At 46.8% G+C, this 21,290-nt stretch overlaps 1 protein-coding gene across 5 annotated transcripts in view; it reads left to right on the forward strand.

Annotated features, from left to right (window-relative positions):
* RXRA (retinoid X receptor alpha) overlaps positions 1-21,290 on the forward strand; it is a 228,856-nt gene that overhangs the window by 163,924 nt on the left and 43,642 nt on the right. For 4 of the 5 annotated variants that reach the window (XM_048823159.2, XM_075120337.1, XM_075120339.1 and 1 more), the window contains exon 5: positions 19,653-19,709. The exons of the other annotated variant lie outside the window; for it this stretch is intronic. In XM_048823159.2, the coding sequence (XP_048679116.1) occupies positions 19,653-19,709 (57 nt within the window). The remainder of the gene's footprint in view (positions 1-19,652; positions 19,710-21,290) is intronic. 5 annotated transcript variants of the gene reach the window in all.

The raw sequence follows: 21,290 nt of genomic DNA on the forward strand, positions 1-21,290 counted from the left end.
ATCCTCATCAGATTCTTCTGGCTACCCAGGCCTGAGCAAGGTCACACTATGTGACATGATATTACTGTGTGTTAATGTGCACAAGCAAAGCTCCGAAGGTGCAAGCATAGTGTTCGTTTCAGAGGGGCGAAGCAAAGCGAGAATGGGTAGAAGCAGATACTATTATCCAGTGGCATGGAGGAAGGCAACAGGAAAATACAGATTTGCCTTGATTTTAAAAAGCTTTCTTTTCCAGTGTTCAGAAGGCTGTAAAGCCCAGATCAAGGGGTGAATGTGGGACTAGCATTTTAGGTTTATGTTGGGTGACAAGCACTGTAATCTGATCTGGCCCATCCTTTTACAGATAACATGATCTGAAATGATGTTAAATCCTGGAAGATTGGTGTAGATTATAATGGGACACTGTCAAGATACAAATGGTGTGTTTAATAAAATGCTTTCCCTGCAGCACTTTAGATTAGTAAACCTGAAAGAATGTTATCAGCCTAATTTATTTCTCATGGTGCTGTTTGTTTATATTTTGCACTTCTCTGAGCCTGAACAAGACTGGTTAGTTTCATTTTTTCTTTATAGTCAGTTTTACTGTCAATTCCTATGAACTTTCCCCGTGCTGTTGTGTTTGGGTTTCCAGTATAGTGGGAAAATAGTTGAAACTCTGTTCTTTCCATGAGGAAGAATAATTATGATTTTTTTTTTTTTTTTTTAGTTTTTGTAAAATTTTTTCCCCTCCTGAAATTTAGTTTTGGACCTAAACGACTTGACAATGGCTCGTCAACGCTGTGTTGGTCGGTGTGTGCTTATGACTTGAGAGCGACTGTGTGAATAATCCTCCACTGGTATCACTCCAGTCACTGATATCTGCATTCATTACACCTTCTGAATCACATCTGCTGTGCTCACTGACACATAAATCCACTTCTTTACTGCTCTCTGTTCTGCGGAGTCACAATAGTCGTGGGAGAGCAAAGCTGCAGGATGTGTCTCTTTGAAGAGCAGTTAGTCTTGTCTGGAGCGTTAACTAAATAGGGCAGCGCTGAAGCTGTGTCTAGTGTTTAACAAACCCTGACATGCTTGATTTATGGGGTCATATAAGGACCCACACATGCAGATTCTTCAAATGTCAAAGCCATCTCTGCTTGGGATGCTTTGGAGTTCCAAAGGCAACTGATTAAAAGGACATTTGGATGGGGCTGGGGGAAAGGGTTAGCTCTCCAGAGAGAGCAAACTGCAGAGGACTGAATTCCTAAAGGGAACCTTCCTCACCCCAGCAAACTCAACCCTGGGTGTCCGGAGTAGAGATTTCCGGAGGGGAGTATAATATGTTTTGCACTGAGGAAGGCTGGAAACTCTGGCAGATGTTCTGGGTTTTATACAAGGAATTTTTTTTTTTTAATCATGGGGTAACCATGTATAAGATATACATATATGGTCTTAATCAGACACAGAATGTACCTCTGGTATGTTTCAGACATGAATCAGGGTGTGTGTGTGGGACCCAGAGCATTTTGTTTAGGGTGCTATAGTTTTAACAGGTATGTTAGAAATGTGAGCATCCCTCCCTATGCTAGCAACGAGTCTGCATCTTCCACATGTCAGGCAGTGGCAGAAAGAGTGCGAGTCACATTTGTTTTCTTGTTTAAGGGGCAGGGATTGTGCGGCTGGCTCTGCAAACAGATGACAGCCCTCCCTCACAGTAAGGCAAGAGGGCTCTCTCTACCTTTTGAAAGTAAAGCAGCTCTGAGGCTGGTTTCCTGAGCTTCCCCCAAGACCCTGACTTGACTGCACAGTAGGTGCGTTCCTGACAGACAACAGAGAGAAGGAGAGAGCGCGCGATGTCCTGAATCAACCCTGTCTCTTCCAGGTGGAAGAGACCAAGTGCTGGGATGTGGACAGACAGACAAAGCCACAAGCTGGTGCAAAGAAAGCAAAACCAGCAGGGGATATGGTTGGAAAGGAGAAGGGGGTGGAAAGTCTTTGGACTTCAGATGAAAATTCACAAGTGGTGCCGGCTGTGGGCAGAGGCAGGTATCTGGAGTTAGGCAGGGATTGGGCTCAGGAGGACTGGTTGTTATTGGAGTTTCATCTCAGCCGTGGCTATACAGCGTGTCATAGGGTACGTCTACACAGCAAAAAAAAAACCCTGCAGCAGCATGTCTCAGAGCCTGGGTCAACTGACTTGGGCTTGCAGAGCTCACGCTGCAGGGCTAAAAATTGCAGTGTAGACATTTGGGTTCAGGCTGGAGCCCTGACTCCAAGACCCTGACCACTCCCTGGGTTTCAGAGCCCAGGCTCCAGCCCGAGCCCGGACATTGACACTGTTATTTTTAGCCCTGCAGTGTGAGCCCCAGCCAGTTTGACCCGGGCTCTGAGACTTGCGGCCATGGGGTTTTTTGGCTGTGTAGACGTGCCCTCCTTAAAAACGGGTTGTGGCTTAGATTCTACAGGCTCCGTGTGAGGCTCTTGCAAGGACGTGTGACCACTCAGTGCTCCTGCAAAGCCAGCCTTTGTGTGTGAAAAGCATCGGAAGTAGCCAGGCTGGTGTCTGGCTGCAGGTGTTTGTTCTCTGTGGTGCTACCAGCATAGGAAGACTCATCCTGAAGAAAAAACCAACTCCCCTTTTCCTGTCACGTCTCCCCTCCATAGCCCCTTGCCCACCGAGATACCCACTAGTACATATTGGCAATCTGTGCTGGCATGATCCTGGGCCTGTAAAGCTGTGAAGGAAACAGTCTTCAGAGGAAAGGCACAGCTGCCATGCCAGTGTGAACAGAGCGCTGTCAGATTGCATTAGCGGTAACTGATGGGTGTTGCGTTCTTTGCTGGATAAAAGTTGCAAGTCAGGAGGTCAGCTCTATAACTTGTACTCACCGAATTGTTCCACTGAGAGAATAAAAGTGACTAACAAAAGCCAGCTCATCTACTGTATATTCAGCAATGGCACTTGCTTTTCAGAGAGAGGTGAGGGAACGTATTCATTTTTGTTTTTATTTTCAGTAAATGTATTGTTGAAGGCTGGGATTGTCTCTGGAGCCTGTTAAATTTCATTGGAACTGGGCACCTAATTCCCCTAGGCGCTTTAGAAAATCCAAGTGAATTTTATCTTTATTTGTTCTGAATCAAAATGGAGCCCAAAGGTTATGGTTCTCATGCACTTCAGGATCTGTTTTTTCCCTGGAAGTGTCAATTAATGTGAGAGGGTTACTTCCAGAATCGTCCGCACTCCCTGAGATGGTGTCACAGGGCGAGCTGGGTCTGGAAAAGGGTTAAGGCCTCAGAGCTCTGGATGATGTGTTAGAAGCCCAGAGTTGGCACCGAGGATAAGAGGTGCTGTCCTCAGAGCAGGAAGGAGAGTATACTGTGAAAGACCTGGTGCGGGGCGCTCTTGCAGTGGGCAGCTGTCTGGGTGGGGAAGGGCAGTGGCCGGAGGTCTGGATTGGGACTGGAGGAGTTCCTGGAGTTGAGTGAACTGGGGCCCAGGAGGGGCTCAGTGGGTTCAGATCAGCGGGAAGCCTCGCTAGGAGGAGCTAGGGGGAACTGGGCTGGGCTCAAGGCGAGTCGAGTGGTGGCAGGAACAGAAAAGGAATGGCTTGCGCCTGGAAAGGCGGAGGAAACTCTTTGTCTTGCTGTGTCTTAATAAACCTGGCCCCAAGAAGGGGAATGTTACTTGAAATGTGGTTGTGTGGGCACCCATTGGCAAGTCAGAGGGGAAACTGAGGCAGCACCCCGCGGGGGTGGGGCATGCTGCTGTTGCAGATCGATTTAAGTGCAATGGTTTGGGGCTCAAACAATGGACCTGGCTGGTTGCCCCAGGTGATATGTGGCTTTTCTCATTTTCTTTCTGTTGGCTCTGCTGAACTGACATCCTGTAAATCAGGTGACTATTAAATTCCTACAATTACGGCAATTGCCCGGGCAGCGCCACTGTAAAATTATAGGTCCATTAATTAATTTCTAAACGGCAGTGCAATTCCCAAGGGAGTGCAGACTGTATGCCATCTGTGTGAGGACTCTATTAATTCATCTTGATTCACATTATCACAACGTATACCGAATGAATCCATAATAATCAGCCAATTATTTAAAAGTGTGACAGATGGGACCTTCATAACCCTAGAACTGAACTCACACACTACTGGCAGACTGATCTTATAGTGCAGTGTATATATTATGGAGGGCGAGGAGAAAGAGGAGAAAGTCTTTGTGTTTAGCATATGTGATAAGTAGACGTTCGGAGCTAGATCCTCAACTGAAGTGAATCAGCACAGCAGAGCTCTATTGATTTCCCTTGAACTATCCCAAGTTGCACCCAATGAGGATCTGGCCCATAGCAAATAGCTATTTGGTGCTATGTTGATAAAGACCTGGATTCTGTTCTTGGCACTGCACTGCGACTCAATTGCCCTCTCTGTGAAATGGGAATAACAATACTCGGTTGTAAAGTATTTTGAAGTCTGTGGGTAAAAACTGTCTATAAATGAGCCATCCATCTGGCTCAGATATACAGTTCCAAGAAGCATCTTCTGCCCATTTTGGAGCAGCCTTTTCACGTTTTTTATTTCCTGAAAATAAGTTGGATATGGTTCTGGTTTTCAGAAGTTCATGGGTGCAGTTATGCGTGCAAAGAATGCACATGCAGTTATTGACCGAATTTGCTCATTCAGTTATTGCAATGGACAGAGGGAAGTGACCATTTGCACATGCAAATGGTCAGTGAGATACACATTTGGCCATTTGCCCACATACACACCAGAGACAATTTGCAAATATAGGTGCGAGAATTGTGTGCAAAGCAAACACATATGTATTTTCCACATGCAACTCTGAGCCTGCATCTTTGGGAATGAGCCCTTTGCGGTGACTTCGTTCCCTTCGACCCATTTCCCATCTGAGACCTCTTCCCAACTCACTTTTCCCATTGCTCATCTCACCTACCAGCACCACATTCCAACATCGGCTCCTTCCCACTGCATCTTCCTCCCTCATCTGTTGCGTGCTTATTCTGACTTGTCATCATACTCAATATCTGATCTGTACAGGCCTGAGATCTCTCTGATTCCCCTCCTCCCCTCCCCTACTGAGCCTCAACTCTAGTTTTGGCTGAAATTTTGGGCTGGTTTGTATGATCCAGCCCCATTTGTCCATACTCCTAATCTAAACGGCTACATCTTATTCACAATAAAGCCAGTGATATGGGCCTTAATTCCATTCAAAATATGTTGCTCTGGAGACCACATTTATGGCAACGGAAATAAATACTTGATTCCTGTCGCCCCAACAGTATTTATATGCCAGGGACGTACGGTAAAATCCTCTTACCAAGCTCTCTCGCTCTAACAGAAGAATAACACAACGGTAAATCATTTCCCACATGGGAAAGGAGAATAATGTTGTGACCCAGGGAATCAATATGGGGAATGAGAGAGACGTAGGCCACACTTCAATAATGGAAATTTATGCAAGAGGAAAAACCCTCTTATATAAATAGCTGAGGAAGGAAACATGCTTATTTAAGGAGCCTAAGTGCAGGTTTGCCATTAGACAGCTGGTGGAAGACACAAAAGGGGGCGGGCCATAAGAACCCCTCTGTCAAAGAGTACTCAGAGAGGGAAAACTTATGGGACTGAACTCGGAGGAAGTGCAAAGAGCAGCTCACGGTAGACAGAGATGGCAGAGCCTGGTTCATGCCCTAAGCAATGTCTGACAGCATGGGAAGGATCAGAAGCCCCGCATTGGGGAGCTAGCTTAGGAGTGCCTGTGTTTTATATCATTGGCAACATCAAAAGGCAAGAGGGTTGACATTTAGAATGAAAAGGATCAAATTGTCTGTTCTCTGGGCTTGGTGTTAAAATTTAAGGCTTTGCCTGTGTGATGTTCTTAGTTTAAGGGAGGAAAAGCATATAAATGGAACATTTTTTCTGGCATTTAAGTCTCTTCTCAAGGCTGTCTATTGATAAATTTAAGTAGGATATCGATGCTAATATCCATCGTGCACTTGCCTTATTGATTCCGAGACACGGAAGCTGCAATAAATGATTAACTGAAAGTGTTGTTTGCCATATAAATTACTGCCAGCTGCACAAGCCTTTGTTTTCTGTACTTTGTCTTCCGCTAAGTATCAGACGTTCACCAAAACTAAGGTTACAGTCTGGAGAGCTTCACCAATGCAGGGGATATTGTGGTGGGGTTAGTGGTTTGCATCAAGTAGTATAGATCTCACTCCTTGACATCAGTTTTCGATGCTTGGAGAAACAAATTCAGCCTTGAAGTCTGCAGTGAATCCATGAAACACATGCACACGCGCACCCACAGGTCCCTAGTGCTGCCAGCCTGGGAGAGGTGGTGGCCTTGATGGAGGAATGAGCACTCAGCTAATGACTGCTGCAGTGAGGGACACCCTGAAGATGCATCATTTTGTTGTGTGTCTCTTCTCCACAAACAGCCCACGCACAAAGAGCTCCTGCCCAGGGTTTGACGATGGTGGGAGAAGAGTAATGGAACTCTACCCAGCTTCCCACACCCAAACAAAACTCCACTTAGAGGAAGGATGGTCTTGTGGCTAAAACAATGGGCTGGGACTTGGGAGATCCGCGTTCAGTGCATGACTCTGCCACAGATTGAGTGAGCTTGGGCAAATCATTTCATCTCTTTCTACCTTAGTTTCCCATCTCTAACACAGAGTAATAATATTACCTACCTCCCACCCTGTCTCTCTATTCTTCTCCAAGTGCCAGTCCCTATGCGTGTTCCACACCTGGGTCCACATGTGCCCCATGCGCCCAAGTCCAGAAATTCTGAGAAGCGGGGTCACGAGCACAGTAGTTCACCTTGTGCTCCGGACTGAGGCAGTGCCTCTCCTGTTCCTTTTTACCACCTCATGGTGTCCCTGCGTCCACAGATTTCTCCAGCTTTTATCCTTATACTTTGTAAATACATTTGTGAGCAGTTGATTGATAGTTTATATTTGCATAGTTGGAATTTGTAATATAGTTGGTGTAGGTAGTTTTTTCCCCCATACTGTGAGCTCCCTCCACACGGTCTGGGACTGTGCCCAGAGTCCCACGTTCAAGAACTGTGTCTCCTGCCTTTTCTCTTTCTCCGTGAGCAATGATCACCAGTGCTGTCTCTGTTGTTTGGGTGAGACGTACATTGCTGCAAAGTGCAGCTCCTGTCGCTCTTTTCCGCCGCGAACTTGCAAAGCTCAGATTCAGAACATACCTTATGGAGAAGGCTCTGGGGCTTCACTCTGATCCAGGCCAGGGTAGACCTCTCCTTTATGTTGGTCCTGTCAGATGAGCAGTGCCCCTCTGAGCACAAGCTTAGGAGCGGAGTCTGCAGGTGGCTCTTCCCCCGGCTCAGAAGAAAGCCAAAAGAGGCTCTTGCATCCCCCCAGAGGGGCTGAACTTCTTTTCTCCCAAAATTGCAGCCTGCAGAAAAAAAACCACTGGCGCACCCAACTGCCATGAACTGGCCCAGATCGATTCTTGTTCCTGATGCCAGCTTTCCAGAAAACCAGGGAGTTATTCTGTGTTTTCTTCCTGGCGGGACAGTGCCTAGGAACCATGTTTCCGCTGTTCGCATGTCATCACCATTAAACTTCATTTTGGTGGAACTGTGTGACACAGTGTCAAAGTGGTCCTGGAAAGGAGCCTCTCATAGCCTGTGTTAATACTTTCCAGTGCACTGCCAGACTCTTGGGCGGGGGTGGGGGTGGGTATGTTAGTAGCTGAACTAAGGGTTGCTTTTAGTTCTGAATGTTGGGCTGGAGAGAATTCACCATCAATGTGCAGTGTGAGACAGGAATTCACAGAGTCAGCCCCCTGGAAAGTGATGCTACCACTGTCCACAGGGACACACTCCGAGGGAGGTGAGCCTGGGGAATATCCATCTCTCCCCAGAGGAGCTGAGTTCCCATGTGTTGGGAAGGGGGGGAAGCCGAGTGATCTCAGCAAGGGATGGGGCAGTTAGAATAGCCAGAAGCCAGCACTGGGTCTAAGAATGGTTTGCTTCTCCACATGGCCCCACAGACATTCATTTACCTAAGTCACAGCCACCGTGCATTTTGCTTGCTCTTCGACAACCACATGTTCTCCTGAAATGGTAGACGTGGCCTTCCCAAGCGGGCTTCAAAAAATATCAGTAGGGTGCATGGAACATGCAGGTGGGAATTGGGGTGAAGGCCCTTGAGACAAATTTGCCTCCGGCGACTTAGTGGAGTTACCCCAGGGATGGATTAGGCCCCTTGTGAGTTTCTCATATTCACATTGGTTGGCAGCTTCACAGCTGTTCAAAAGAAGGGGACCTTTCTTCTGAGAGGGATTCCGAGTGCACCTGATCGCTGGAATTCATTTCACTGCTGTTTAGAACTGCAGCTTCATTTCTCTTGTTTGGCTCTCCCCCTCCGTCTTGTCTGCCTGATAAATGTTGCTCTCTGAATAAGATTAACCGACGTGTTACTGGAGAGGCCACTGAAATCTCCCCCATGGATGCAGTTACTGACCATCACGTTCTATTTCATCATAGTTAGCTTGAATGTTGGCTGGTAGGTTTCTGTCCTTCTCTCTCCCAGTACAAAATTTTGACCTGTACGTTCTGTACCATTTTATATTCCTCTGCAGCAAACCGAGTAAGCTACCGCTTACCAGAGCGATATGTATCCCTCCTAGATCTGGGAACATACAATAGAAGGTACTAGCTGTAGTTCAACCCACAGTGAGTGGACACCATCCTTCTGATTGAACTTGAAACAAGTCTGGATGCTGCCTGGCTTTCCTATCTAGCTACACCATGTTTTGTAGGCAGGTGGTATGGTGGAGCTGGGTGCGTTCCCATAATTATTGCTTGGTTGGTTTGTTTTTTTATGTATCCATTCTTTCTGTCTTTAGCCTTCTCTTTGAGGCAGTGCCTCACAATGGCAGGACACTGTTGGTAGGAAGCACTCAGCATCTTCAGTGCTTAGATATCTCTCTTGGTGACTTTGGATTGATTAGAGTCTGGAAACAAGACTATAGAAATAGGCAGTAAGGTGGGGAAGCAGTGAACCCTGGAGAATGGGCATTGGGGAAGAGCAGTGGCTCTTCAGTTCAGATGAGCTTGTGCAACTTCTGTTATCTTTGCGTGCACAAAACTTTCCTCTGAAATTACCCCAGTATTTCCCAGGGGCGTTAGGTCTAAACCAGAAACCCCAAATGGACAGTCCTTACGTGCTGAGAATGGGGTTTGGGAGCTCCTTTTCCTGTGGCAGATAAACACAGGGGGCCAGATTTTCAGCGGGTGTGAATCAGAGTGGCTGAGGATCTGGCCCAGTGCCTTTCCAGAGATGGACAGCAAGATGTCCTCTGTGTCTGAACTTTGCTTGGTACAGTGGGTGTGTTTGGGTGAGGGCAGGGGGAGGGCATCAAGGAACCAGTTACTGCTCTTTTATTCTGTGCTGGCCCAATCCTGGCATCAACTAGCGCCATGTAGGAGCTGCTCTAACTTCTATCTCTAGCCGAAGATCCCTAAGGGACCTAATACCAGTAAAGAATCAGCGTAGCAAAAAGCAGCTCCCCCACAGCCATTCCCACCAATCCCTGGCCGTGCCTCCCAACCCCTGGCCATGCCCGTGTCAGCGTGTGGGACGGCTGGTGAAGAAGCTGTCTCTGGCCAGCTTTGCCATACTGAGGAGTTCCACCAGGAAACTTCTTTGCTGACCCAGCTATGGCCTGTGTGCCTCTGCTTTGCACCGCCTGAGCAGCACAGAGTCCAGACCAGAACAAGGAATCTGACCAGGCTTCTTCCAGCAGGTTTGCCGTCCAAGCAGCACCGGAGATAGGGCAAACTCCACTCCTTTTCCTTGCTGTGCGTTGCTGTCCTGTGTGATGATATCCCACTGCATCCAAAACTGGAGAAACTGCTGCGATCGCACAAACCAAGCAGGAAATAGCAGTCGGGAGCCCTTTCTCATGCTCCCTCCGGCAGTCCTGGGACATATCACACAGTGCAGACTTTGGGAAAGCTGCAAGATGAAGCTCGGGGCCATATCCCCCCACCCAATCCCTCCCTCCCTGTTACAGGCTTACCTGTTTATTGGCACCGGTGGTTCCCAACTTAGCAAGAATTCTCTCCATTTCCCATGTCCTGAGAACCGCAATCTGTTAATTCTGGGGACCCACCATCACAGATCATGCTATGATTTTACTGTTATACATTTATATAGCGCATCCTTGGTGCACACGCCGCTTTACATAGCGAGTGAAGAAGCCATGGCTTCATCCCAACTCTGCTACTGCCAAGCTCCAGCACCCTGCTCTGTCCACTCGAGCAGGGTGTTCTGTTCCCTCAGCTTGAGACCATAAAAGTCCTCCCCAACCTCCACAATCACTGCGAGTTCCATCTTCATTGCTGCAAAAGAAACCCACGCTCATTCCCAAAGGCATGCACCAATGATGTGCCTTGTTACCTTCTTTGTGTTTGGAAAGAGATGTGTCCATTCAGGATTGGGGCCCCATCGTGCCAGCAGAGAGAGAGACGTGATCCATGCCCCACAGAGTCTACAATAGAGCAGCAGTGCCTTGAAGGCCAGGAGCATTCCCCCTCCTGTAAACTATATGATCCCTGACTCTGAACATTCAATAAGCTTCCCACTATAGGACTGTCTTTTCCCTTCTTCTCGCTGCATTTTCCCTAGGGCTTGCAGTATGGTTTGCACATTGCTCCACACTCCCCCCTTCAGTGTTAGCCCACTGAAGCTGAAGGAGTTAAACCGAGGATGAATTTAGGCTGTTGTGACTCATTAAGTTACTTCCGCCTGCAGTTTCAAGACCTCTCTGTGACTCCTTTTCTCCTAGGAATTTCTCAGATAAATCACTGAGTTTATAGAGACCAAACTTTCCCCTTGTTCTATCCTAAAATGACTTAGTCAGAGCCCAGGTCCTGCAGTAACACAGTTGCCATTGACCCATGCCTAATCTCCTCCTCCTTATGCCCCGGCTGTGCATCAACTCCCCGGTGAATTACACACGCTCAGGAAATCCTGGGACGTCCACAGCATGGCCGTCTCCTGTCGATTCATTAAAGTGGCAGCTGGCATGACTCGGGGGTGAGGACCAAAAGGAGTCCAGAGAGAAATAGGGAATTCAGCTTTCCAGCTTGTTGTTCTACATGAATATAAAAGCAGGCAAATGGCCACATCCTACTGCAAGAGCAAAGTTCAAGAGAGAACAATTATTTATAGCCATAAGTTTAGACTGCAAAATTCTGTCCCTTCAGTTTAATGTGTTTGTTACTTCTGTCTGCCTGATGCTTTGTTCTTCAGACCATGCCATTAAAAATTCTACTTCTAATAATAATTCAACTTTAAAGGGACACTATTGTCAGGTTGAAAAATCACATCCATCCCTCCATCTCCTTAACCTGTGCGCCTGTGTTACTTTTAACTGTTGATGCAGTTTGTTTATATTCTGCACTTCACTCAACTTTGACGACAATAGATTCATAATTTTCACTTTTGTTTACCGTCAGTTTCACTTGTTGCTTCCCAGTGCTGCAGCATTTGCAGGGGGGATGTTTAAATCCATTTTTTAAAAGGGCTTTTCATTTAAAAAAAGCATGACCATGTTTCTATTAACTTTAGATTTTGCATAACTTAAAAAAAACCCACACCTACACATTTTGGGTCCAAGTTACAGGACAGAGTTACAATTTAACTTTTTATTTCTCAGCTTTTTTTCATTTCCAGCAATATAAAGCTCTGTCTTTGAAAGAGGCATATTTGGTTCAAAAGCCAAAGAAAAAGGAATCTAAGGCTGAATTAGGTAACTTAGGTCCCCAGTATTTTTTAGGGATACAGACACTACCTGGCCAAAGAGCCCCAAGGTTCCTAACAATATATGGCTAACACCTAACTTCGTAAAAAAGGCGGTGGAACGGAAATCCCCAGTAACCTGTCCCTCCCAACGCTCCATAAATAAAACAGCCACCCTCTCACAGAAGGCTAGAGAGGAAACTAAATATTCCTGAGGCTGTGCTTTGAGGATGCCAGCAAAAGACGTTGGCTTACAAGGAGAGGGGGAGTATTGCAAATGGAGAGGGGATGCTGCCCCTGCCGCTGTCTACTCCTACTAATACCCTGGGATGCTCGGTACTTCCAATTCTGCTGGCTCATAGCTGCTGTGAGGGGATGGCCGACATAAAACAAATACTGAATAGAGCTGGACAGTCCAATGGTTGTGGTGCTAGTCTGGGACTCAGTCTGCTTTACCACAAACTTCCTGTGTGACCTTGGGCTAGTTACTCAGTCAATCCATGCCTCAGTTTTCCCTTCTGTAATATGGGGGCACTCATACCTCACAGGAATGTTGTGAGGATACATACATTGTGAGGCACAGAGATCTCCTGCTGATGGGGCTATGTAAGTACCAAAGATAGGCTGGTAATAGCAATGTCCAGAAAGGATGCTCTTCACCGCTGGTTTGTCTTCTTTTGTCATTTGCTCTCCCAGTGGATCCTTATGTCCACCGTAGAACTATAGTTGAGAGGTTGGGATGGCAGCAGGATAGGATCAGGCAGCACTAGGGAAAGAGGGAGACACGAGAGAGAAAATGTGCATCCCATTGACCATCCATTGACGGCCTTTTGCATGCATGACGGAGATGGATGTAATCCCTGGCATGAACAGCTCTGGCTAATCCAACGCCCCAGATTCCCCAATGCTTTCTGTCCATGCACTTCTCAGTTCTGGCAGCAGAGTACATGCGTGCAGAATTTCTATGGAGACTATTTGTCTTCAGTGACATTTTGGTCCCGGGGGCAGCCCTGCTGAAAGAGTGAGAGAAGCTCTCCCAGACAGGAGCAGCAGGGTGGCCTCCCTGATTGTGTGCTGTAGCTTCAGGATTCTGGGGAGAGCTGAAAAAGACAATGGATTGGACAATCGCTTGGACGCCAGTCCTGGGGTGTAACCGAGGCTAGATGCTGAAATACGGCCATCCTTGCTCACGTTTGCAGGGTTAAACTAATCGCCAGATGTGAGGTCAGGGAGGGACTTCCCCCCAGCGCACATTGGCAGGGACCTTGCATTTTATCTGCTTCCTCCGGGGAATCATCTCTGTTAGGATTGGGTAGACGATGACCAAACCACCTTGGCCAGACACGGTCGGGTCTGCACAGGGACGATCCCCACTCCACTCCCCTACCTTTGTGTGTGGTGTTGCTAGCTTTATGCAGACATTACTGAAGGCAAAGAGTGACAGGTCTTCCCCCTCAGCATTCTGTACTGCTCCATAAGCCCTGCCTGGTGGACAGAGCTTATGCCACTTAGCTCACCATATTGACTGGGTGGGCACAGGCAATCAGAAACTTGTTCAGGATGTGTGCAGCTCAGTTGTGTCCAGGAAACAATCTGTAGCGTAGAGGGAACTGACCATTGATGCTTGGCTATCGTCTTGGGTTTGGGAACAAAAGACTCGGGAACTATGAGATCTGACCAAAGCTGGGAAAGCTCTCTTCTGAACTTGAGTGTTTGGGTGTAGTATTAACCTCTGGGCTCTTTACCACCTGAAACTCTGCTCCAGGTCCCTTAACAACAGCTCGTACATTCTCACAGGGGTGTCGGCAAGCAAACATACTGCAGCTGCTGGAAAACAGTCCCTCCACACAATGGCTGGTGGACTTCTTGGAGGTGCGTGGGCAGTTGTGTTACTTTGATCTGCGAATACCAGAGGACAGTGGCCTGATTGTCATGAGTGCTGATCGGTGATAAATTGAAGTCCCCCCTGGAACAGGAAGCTGTTTGTCAAGAGCTCTCAAAGGCATTTCTTAAAGCATGTGGGCATCTGTGTTAAAAATAGGGACTGAGGAACAGCTTTGCTAGGCCCATCTCTTGCATCATTTAAAACTGGACCAGATCATGTATTGGTGAATATACTCCTGGGGGGAAAAATCCCAGCAGGCCTTTTCCATCAATGAGCGCTAGGATTCTTTGATCACTAATCAGCTGTGTCCTCTCCACTCAATAGTCGCACCTCCATGACGGCCATGTGCTATTAAAAAAAAAAAGCATCTTGCAAAATAGGGCAGATTGATGGGGTAGTGGGAAAAGACTTTTTACAAACAAAGATCCAGGGCACGTGTCAGCTCAACTTTGGCATCTGCAGCTATTGCACCTCTATGGGGTATTTCCAAGCAGTTGGTAATGGCTCTGATGCTAATACAGCCTGAAAATGGGAATTGGGCTAAAAAATATGAGAGATTGAGAGAGGAGGAGGAGCAATGTGGATGGAGAAGAAATGCACCACGGAGTGGAGATATGGTTTAAGTAACAAGAAGGGCATCCCTTCCCCTGTACCCCTGCACAGGGCGGCTCATTGGAAAGTGAGTAAGTCCGGTTCATATACCATGCACGCACCAGAGTGCAGCACGTGGCTTTGTTCCCAGCTAGGAAAGCAACAGCAATAATGTGTTCGAGTAGGATCGGAAACTAGCTCAAGACAGTGACACAAGTGGTCAGAAGAGATGGCATGAAACAGAAGGGCTTGAAAAGAAGAGAAAGGAAAGGCCAAGGAATGTGAAGGGGAAGAACCAGGTTAAAATCCCCATTGTTAATTAAACAGTGGGTACGATAATACTTTATGCAGCAACTGGACTGCTGTCCCGCACCACCATAATCTATTCTGAATCTCGGAATAGCATTTCTCAGAAGTACTCTCTTCCCCTCTGGGCGGGGACCTTGGCCCAGATCCTTAAGCATAATTAGGTTCCTAACTGCCACTGAAATTAGAGTGTCCTTGTGATTGTATTTGTCTGTATTTGCAAAAAGAAAAGGAGGACTTGTGGCACCTTAGAGACTAACCAATTTATTTGAGCATAAGCTTTTGCTGTAGCTCACGAAAGCTTATGCTCAAATAAATTGGTTAGTCTCTAAGGTGCCACAAGTCCTCCTTTTCTTCTTGTGATTGTAGATATCTCTGAAGCTCCATGCACAGCTAAATAACTAAAAAGTGCTATATAAATAAAAAGATTTCCCTCTGACCTGGTGTACAGTAGGTCTGTTTCGGAATAGATTGCGCTTCATTACCACAGGAAAATTCTCTCCATCCGTCTGTCCATCTATCTATCTTTTCACACCCTGCCCATCACATACTGGGATTGAGTGCTGGGTCCAATGAAAAGCTTCAATTCCATTACATTAGTTTCCGGTGAGAGCAACATGCACCGTGAGAAAATGGCATCACCCCATCCAAGTTATTATTCCTGTAAGTACACATTTTCGTCTTGGAAAAACGTGCTTATCTGTATTAGTGCCGGGTAAGTGGTCATTAGAAGCTGCCACAGCCTGTTGCTTTTGCTGAATAAACAAACAAATGCTGTAATATTAGCATGAATGGAGGCTCTCAAAATGCTTCATTCTGGCAACTCTGCTGGTGGGAAATCCAGTCTCCTTTTGTCCCCATTGCTGCCCTCATTAAAATTCTTCTTGGACACAAAAGCACTTTGGGATGTTGAATCTGGCTGTGCAAATGGCAGGTGGCTTTGACGCGGCGCCCAGGGACATGGATGCAAAGTCCACGTGTTGGAACAGAACGTCATGCACATTGCTGTTTGACGGTGCCACATTTGTGAGAGACCTTAAAGGTACAGGTCACTGGGGAGCGTAAGCAGGAGGGGATTAGATCTTCTAGCTCCTGCTTGGAAGTGGCTTTGCCTGTTACATCTTCCTCCCTGCCAACCTCCTCCCCAGAAACTGAAATGGACAGAAAGGCTGTGCAGGAAAGATGAACGTAGTTGCACGGCAAAGCTTCTCATGGAGTCAGGAAAAGCAGCCAAGATCGAGCCCAATGTAGCCTGAATTCTCAAGCAAGATTGTTGGTACCAAAGGGTAGGTTACACAAACTGGGGAGCAGTCTTAGGCATGACCAAAGCAGATGGTTCTTAGGGTACCCCATCCAAAGGGGTATTGAATCGGCACTGCAGTCCCCATGGAAACTTGCAGACAAGTCAGTCGTAAATCACCGCTCTCCAGCATCACAGACCCTCCCTGTTGTCCTTCTCCATTCCAGCAGCATGTCACCTGTTGCTCAATCATGTGTCATTGGGTCTCTGACAGACCCCAGGACCTTTTGCTCTCAGCTCTCGGGGCACAACTGCAGCTGATGCAGTTGAGGGGGCAGGTGTTGGGTCCTGGGCTGCATTTTGGCATCTCCATGCATCTGAAGAAGTGGGTTTTCTACCCATGGAAGCTTATGCCCAAATAAATCTGTTAATCTTTAAGGTGCCAGCAGACTCCTCATTATTTTGGCCTAGAGGCACCTGTCAGATCTCACTGAGCAGAAAAAGGACAGTCCTTTCAGACTGTTAATACACTCCTTTCAGGGTTAATACAGTTGAGAGACTAGGTGAGTTACTGAGCTGGTTGCTTAGCGCACCCCCCCATTAAAGAGCACCAGGCACTGATGGGTCTGATGATGACAACCGTTAAGGTTCCATCTCAGAGTACTGACTAAGGAGGGACTTCCCTGGGAATTGGTTATCCAGCCCCTTCCCAGCTCAGAGGGCAAGGCACAGGCAGAGAGACAGATATAAGAGTGGCATGACCTCACTCCACTGGCAGAGCACCTTATATCCTAGTGGTTTAGGCATCTTCAGTCCCAACCCCAGAAGACACCTCAGCTCTTTGTAATATTGCTAAAGAAAAGTGCTAAAAAATCACGAGTCAGGCTCCACAAATGCGGAGATTGGGGTTAAAAATCATGATTATTAGTAATACTACCTTTGGAGCTCTGGTCATTCACTTTTTAGTTTTTGAGCTTGTAAGGATCACATTTTCAAGCTTTTCTCTGCAACCATGTGGGCTAAAATCTTCCTTTTCTTTTTTTACTGGGAGCTGAGATTCTGGTGTATTCACACGACTCCAGGAGCTGGGGCTTTAAGTACTATGAGACTCATTATAAAATCACAAGCATTGGTGACGCGGCAGTGGTAACCAATATTTTCCCTTTCCTAGTTAAAGCTCTAATTGCCAACCTCTTGTTCTTTTCCAGCAGCTGGTGGATTTATTCCTCATCCACACCCTCATGGTGGTAGCTCATCTTCACATGCTCTAAAAGATAGTGTCTTGTTATTAATTTCACTCTGCAAGGAGAAAATATCTACCTATCAAAGTGATCAGGCAAAGTATTGGTGGGGGAGTGTATTTTTTCCTGAATCTTCTTAGAGGCCACCTTGTATTCTGTTTCCTTGCTTCTCACTGGCTGCTTAAGAACAAAACCAGACCAAATCACAGGGGCTAAAGGGATGGCTGCAAAAAATACTCTGTAAAGATCTTGGTAGACTTTGTACTTATAGGTCAGAGGGAATCTCATAAAAAGTTCTCTCGTGTCTCATGACTAGTGCTTTTTGGAGGATGGAAGTTCTATTTCACAAAGGATTTTGAGATTTCCAAATCTGATATCATTCGAAATTGGAGCAAAAACTGAATATTTCCATATTCTCCACAAAAAAAATTCTGAGAATAAATATTGTTTCCGGTTGATTGAAACATTTCATGTTGATTTTGACTTTTAATTATTTTTTTTTAAAGTCTTTTCAAAATGAAAAATCAAAAGATTTTGTCCCCAAAATGTTGCAATGGGCTATTTTGACTGTGTTGGAACTTCCCCTCCCTCCCCCATTTTTCTTCTTAAATGAAAATTCTGACAAAATTAACCTGATTTTGTGAACAGAACTGCATATTCCAATGGAATATGGTTCCACTGAAGTTTCTCCAGCCCGCTTTATTAATGACAGTTACTTTGTTATGTACCACTCTGGGGTAGAACTTTGACTTTGAATAAAAAATCATTTAATAAATATATTGGAATCAAATCACAGGTTTGCCCTAATTAGAGATGGAAAAGGCCCACTATATCAACAAAGCCAGGATAACATAACACAAGAACTAGGGGTCACCAAATGAAATTAATAGGCAGCAGGTTTAAAACAAACAAAAGGAAGTATTTTTTCACACAATGCACAGTCAACCTGTGGAACTCCTTGCCAGAGGATGTTGTGAAGGCCAAGACCATAACAGGGTTCAAAAAAGAACTAGATAAATTCGTGGAGGATAGTTCCATCCATGGCTGTTAGCCAGGATGGGCAGGTATGGTGTTCCTAGCCTCTGTTTGCCAGAAGGTGGGAATGGGCGACAGGGGATGGATCACTTGATGATTACCTGTTCTTTTAATTCTCTCTGGGGCACCTAGCATTGGCCACTGTTGGAAGACAGGATACTGGGCTAGATGGACCTTTGGTCTGACCCAATATGGCCATTCTTATGTTTTTATGATACAGTGTCCCCTGACGGAGGGATATTAAAACTGAAAGAATTCCCAGTTCTCAGTCACATATCTGATTCACAGGACATCAATGTACTCAAAAGTCTGCTGCTGATGCTGTGTAATAAAAGGCTCCTTTCATGAGATGAGGTTCCTGATCTTAAGGGACGTGAAACAGGGTATCTGCTGATTCCAGACCCAGCTTGTCTGGTTGAATCCTTCCCCGCTCTGATCAGCAGTAGCTTTGTGCAGAGGGGAAAGGGCAATGTTCTGCAGCCCCTTGCTCATAATTACTGTTTTTATTACAGTAAAGGCTAGACGGGCCAACTGAGATCAGATTCCGACTGGATAGACAGACAGCACTGGATAGTCTTTGACACTGAGAAGTTACGATCTAAACATGAAAGACAGACTAGACAGAGGGGGAAGTCGAGGACCAGAAATTGTGGCCAATTTCACACAGCAGGTCAGAGTCCAGAACAGAACCCAGGTTTCATGAATTCCAGGCCAGCGCCCAATCCACACTGTCTTGTCTTTCACCTCTCACATGTGATGTAGGGGAGAGAGGCACAAAACTAGCCCCTCTGGCGCTGAGAATTCTTTTTCCAGTTTGCCATGCAGTATTGTTGCAGTTCCCCACACGATTCCCGTTCCAGTTGTGCTGACATAGTCACATGCTGCTGCGCCGTGGTGTTCCTTTGGGATGTTGGGTTGTCGCCACTGTACCCTGAAAAACCATGAAGGATTGCTCTGGGTCATCCAGGGTGTGAGCTGGATGTGCTGTGTACAGTAGAAGGGCCTGAAATGCAACGTCTGTATCAGAATCTGCACCCTCCCCAGGTTCAGGGGGTTCACCTCTAAGGTTGGTTTCAGCCCCATCATAGAGACAGGACTAGCCATGAAGTCTGGAGCTGGTATCAGTAGTGTTCTGACCCGGAGTTTTGGTTCCCACACTATTCCTTTATCAAGATGTACAGAAGTTGCACAGTCTGCTGAGACAGGCATCCTGCAGCTGCATTGAGAAAATACTAAGAAGTGCTAGGATCCAGGCCACCCATGCCCTTTGCCTCCTTGAGAGAGTCACATTCCTAGGAGAGAGGACAGTAGGGTTATAATCTCATGAGGCCTTCCCTACACAACTAACACACTTTGAGAGAGCCGTCCCTTAACGTCATTGTATAGTGTCCTGTGGAGGGAACACCCTCCCACCCCTTGTAGAGAGGGACCCCTTTTTGAAATGACAAAACCAAGCCAAAATCTTTGCAACTATGTGTAAATAAAGGAAAGACAAAACCAGCATAAAAAAAAAAAAGCAGCGACCACCAAACGATATAATGATTTTTGTTTCTAAATTTTATTCTGTTACAGGGATGGAGCACCATCCATCCCGGCCCACAAGACTTCTGGGAAGCCAAGAAGAACAAGGTATTCCCATTTCAATATTACCAGACAAGCTGCCATGCAGCTACCAAGTTTATATATCTATATATCTAGAGTTAAAACAGCCAGCGCCAAAATCTAATTGCAAACTGCTCCATGTACTCTGTCAGCAGGCAGTGCCTTTTCCCCTGTGATTAGCCCCTAGGCCAGGCGGGAGTAGGGAACAGATTCAGCAACAGTATCCCAAGTCTACATGACTAGGGCTTCTCTGACAGCCACTAAAGAACTTGTCCCTGGCACCCTTCTCCCAGATTGCATGATAATAAGCAGTCCATCTGCTTGACTCCCAAAACCAGCAGATCCATCTGTATCCTCAGCTTTCCCTCCCAGCTACCTCCTAGTCCCCCCCAGTTCAACCCACCCCATTGTGTTCTCTGCACGTAAAAAAACAAATGGATCCCCCCCTCTTTCCAAACACACACGTTTCGTTTAGAACATCTCTCTCCTGTGGACAAGGGTCAGCTCTGGTTAGGTTTCTCCAGGCACGTGGGGGAGGGGGAAGGATTCTCGCCCATGGCTGAATAGCGGCAGATGAACATACTGTAGAGATCTCCGCTGGAAAGAGCTTGGGGTTCCAGGATGGAGAGGGAAAAGGAAGCAAGGAAGAGCTGGTGGAGTAGAGGTGTCTGCATTAAGGAAGCCTGGGACTGAAGGGTTAAACCCAGTCCCTTCATCAGGTTTGCTTGCTCCTTGCAAAGTGCAAATTCTGTTTCTCCCTCTCTCTACCTCTCACCTTCTCCTTGAAATTCTGAAGCATAGGCATATTACCTCACGCACTTGGTCTCTCTAATATCCTGGGACCCACCTGGCTGCAGCAACACTGCACGCTTGTGTAACTAGTCATCATTTTATAGCTGTAATTTGTCTTCGCCAGGGCACATCTAGAGATGCCGAATCCTCTTTATTGTCAGTGATGATCATTTTTGTCTTAAAAAACAAGCACCAAACCTACAAAAAGTGCAGATCTCTGTGGCAGGGTCTAAAAGTCGTCCTCCGTCCGGCGGCTGTTGGCATCCTGCGTGAGACGCATTTGTGGGCCTCAGCGTAGAGCCTACGCGTCACAAATATCCTGGCTGCTAGTAGCTTAGCCGTTGGCAGTCTCAGCTGAGAAGCTACAGTATGAATGGGCCATGGAGGCAGAGCTCATCTCCCATCCGCAGAGGTCCAGACTGAGACGATATTGGGAAGTCTGCACTGCCCATTAGGGTGGATAAACTGAGGACTTTGGCTGACAGGAGTGTTGATCCAGCCCCTGGCATTCCAGTCTCTTGTCCATGCCTGCGTCCAAGCAGGGATCCTCTGGGAAGCATCCACTGAGTCCTTGGCCTCCTTGCAACAGCAGCCGTTGTCTGGGGTTTTTTTGCTCGGTGTTGCCTTCTGGTTCCTTCCTTTGACCCTGCCTTCCGTTGCCGTTTGGTCATTCTTTATGCTGATATCTGGTTTCTGTGGCCCCTCCCGCAATTGAGGGGGCGGCCTTTCGTTCTGGTAGGCTCCGCCCACCAAGCCCAGTCACCAGATAGGCCAGCACCTTGCAGCTGCACTACGTTCATACACAAAAGGTCGGAG

The sequence above is a fragment of the Caretta caretta genome, chromosome 16 (assembly GCF_965140235.1).
Source record: "Caretta caretta isolate rCarCar2 chromosome 16, rCarCar1.hap1, whole genome shotgun sequence".
NCBI lineage: Eukaryota > Metazoa > Chordata > Testudines > Cheloniidae > Caretta > Caretta caretta.